Here is a 1,564-nt window from a genome sequence, read left to right on the forward strand (position 1 = left end):
ATTATTATTTAGATTTCCATTTTTTGCAGTGTTGTATATTTATTTTAAATAATAATCTTTTTTCTGGTATGTTTATTGTCTATTTGGCTCCCTGCTGCCTTTACCTCGTAGCTGTGCTTTGCAACACAGCACCATGCCTCTGAAGTGATGTTCTTCTTGACTGACATGGTCTCCAGGGCTGATTGAGGGGTGGGGTACGCTCGAGAGAAGCAGCAACCCATGCACTGGTAGATTGACCCATAGTGAGCAAAAAACTTGTTCAGTCTCGGGGTGCATCCCTCACAGGCCACTGCAAGAGCAGAGGGAGAGAGCAGAGTGGAATAGGGCTGATATCAAATGAAGGTTAAAGTAAAACTCTGCTTCTTTTCTTAGTTTTAGCTCTGTGCCTCTTTCTTTATGTTCCGATTCTCAAAAGAATATCTGTTGTAAAGCTGAAGCTTTGTAAGACTGTAATAGTTTTAAATGTGGGGTAAATCCTTACAGCTTGAATAATCCGCTACATTCAGTAGAAAACACAACAGGAGAAGAGACACTCTGGTTGACTTCACGCAGCCCATAGTCGTAGCAGATACCTGTAACATGGAGACAAAAGGACATGATGATTGAAATGTGTTAAGCTGCAGGGGACTGAAAGTCAGATGCAGACTGTTACCATGTCGAGGCGAAATTTCTCTTCATCGTGCCTCTTTGCAAGACCCCTTTATATTAGGGACTCATGCTTCAATTTAGCTAATTTTATACCTGGTTACTTCCTGGATTAGTTGATACCTGCCAACCTTATCGCTGATCTCAATGATTCACCCGGTTACTTTGACCCTTCCCTCTAATCCAGATAGAGCTTAGAATGATTAGAAAAAGTCATGGAAACTCATAATATCCTTCGCCCGTCCCAGTCATGGACGTTCTTTTTAATCCCTGGATTTTTGTTGCCTGGTAACCCAAGGTTGTTGTTGTCTCTCAGGTCAAGAAAGAAAGAAGCACATTAATTAGGGATTTTGTCAAGCAGCATCTAGAACCCAGAAGCATTTATGCAGGCTGGTAGAAGTGTTTTTTACTCATGATGAATCTAATCTTTATTAGCATTTGTTAGGTAGCTTTTTTTATACTGAGCTGCAAAGACATAGCAGAATGTTTTAGGTTTGTAATTGTGAGATTATTAGGTTAAATGTTCTGATATTAAACAGAGCATTTCCTGACATAGAAGCCATTCAAAGCAATACAGGCCACTCTGTCAAGCATTACCTTCCCTGATTCATGGCTTAGGATGCGGGGGTGGTGTGTGTGTGTGTGTGTGTGTGTGTGTGTGTGTTTGTTGGGGGGGGGGGAGTAATTGAACCAAAAAAAAACTTTTCTTTCAAACTTTTCTGAGTTAATTTAGTGATAAAATTCTCCGAAGCTCCGGGCGCTTTACAAGAGATACAGATCCAGTTAATACACAGAAAGATGAAATCCTGATCTATCTCTATAGTTCTGCTGCTATAGGCTTAGACTGCTGGAGGACATAGGGACCCCTATTTAATCATTCTGCTTCATTCTATCTCTATTCTCCCACTCTGCAGAATCT

General features: G+C 40.7%; 1 protein-coding gene across 1 annotated transcript in view; it reads right to left on the reverse strand.

Annotated features, from left to right (window-relative positions):
- Window positions 1–595, reverse strand: part of cga (glycoprotein hormones, alpha polypeptide) — a 1,954-nt gene extending 1,359 nt beyond the window's left edge. Inside the window, exons 1-2 of the mRNA XM_015385170.1 lie at window positions 482–595; window positions 105–289 (exon numbers count right to left, since the gene is read on the reverse strand). Of these exons, the coding sequence (XP_015240656.1) occupies window positions 105–289; window positions 482–581 (285 nt within the window). The 5' untranslated portion in view covers window positions 582–595. The remainder of the gene's footprint in view (window positions 1–104; window positions 290–481) is intronic.
- Window positions 596–1,564: the final 969 nt, after the last annotated feature.

This window comes from Cyprinodon variegatus, unplaced genomic scaffold (assembly GCF_000732505.1).
Source record: "Cyprinodon variegatus isolate N-32 unplaced genomic scaffold, C_variegatus-1.0 Scaffold332, whole genome shotgun sequence".
Taxonomy (NCBI): Eukaryota; Metazoa; Chordata; class Actinopteri; order Cyprinodontiformes; family Cyprinodontidae; genus Cyprinodon; species Cyprinodon variegatus.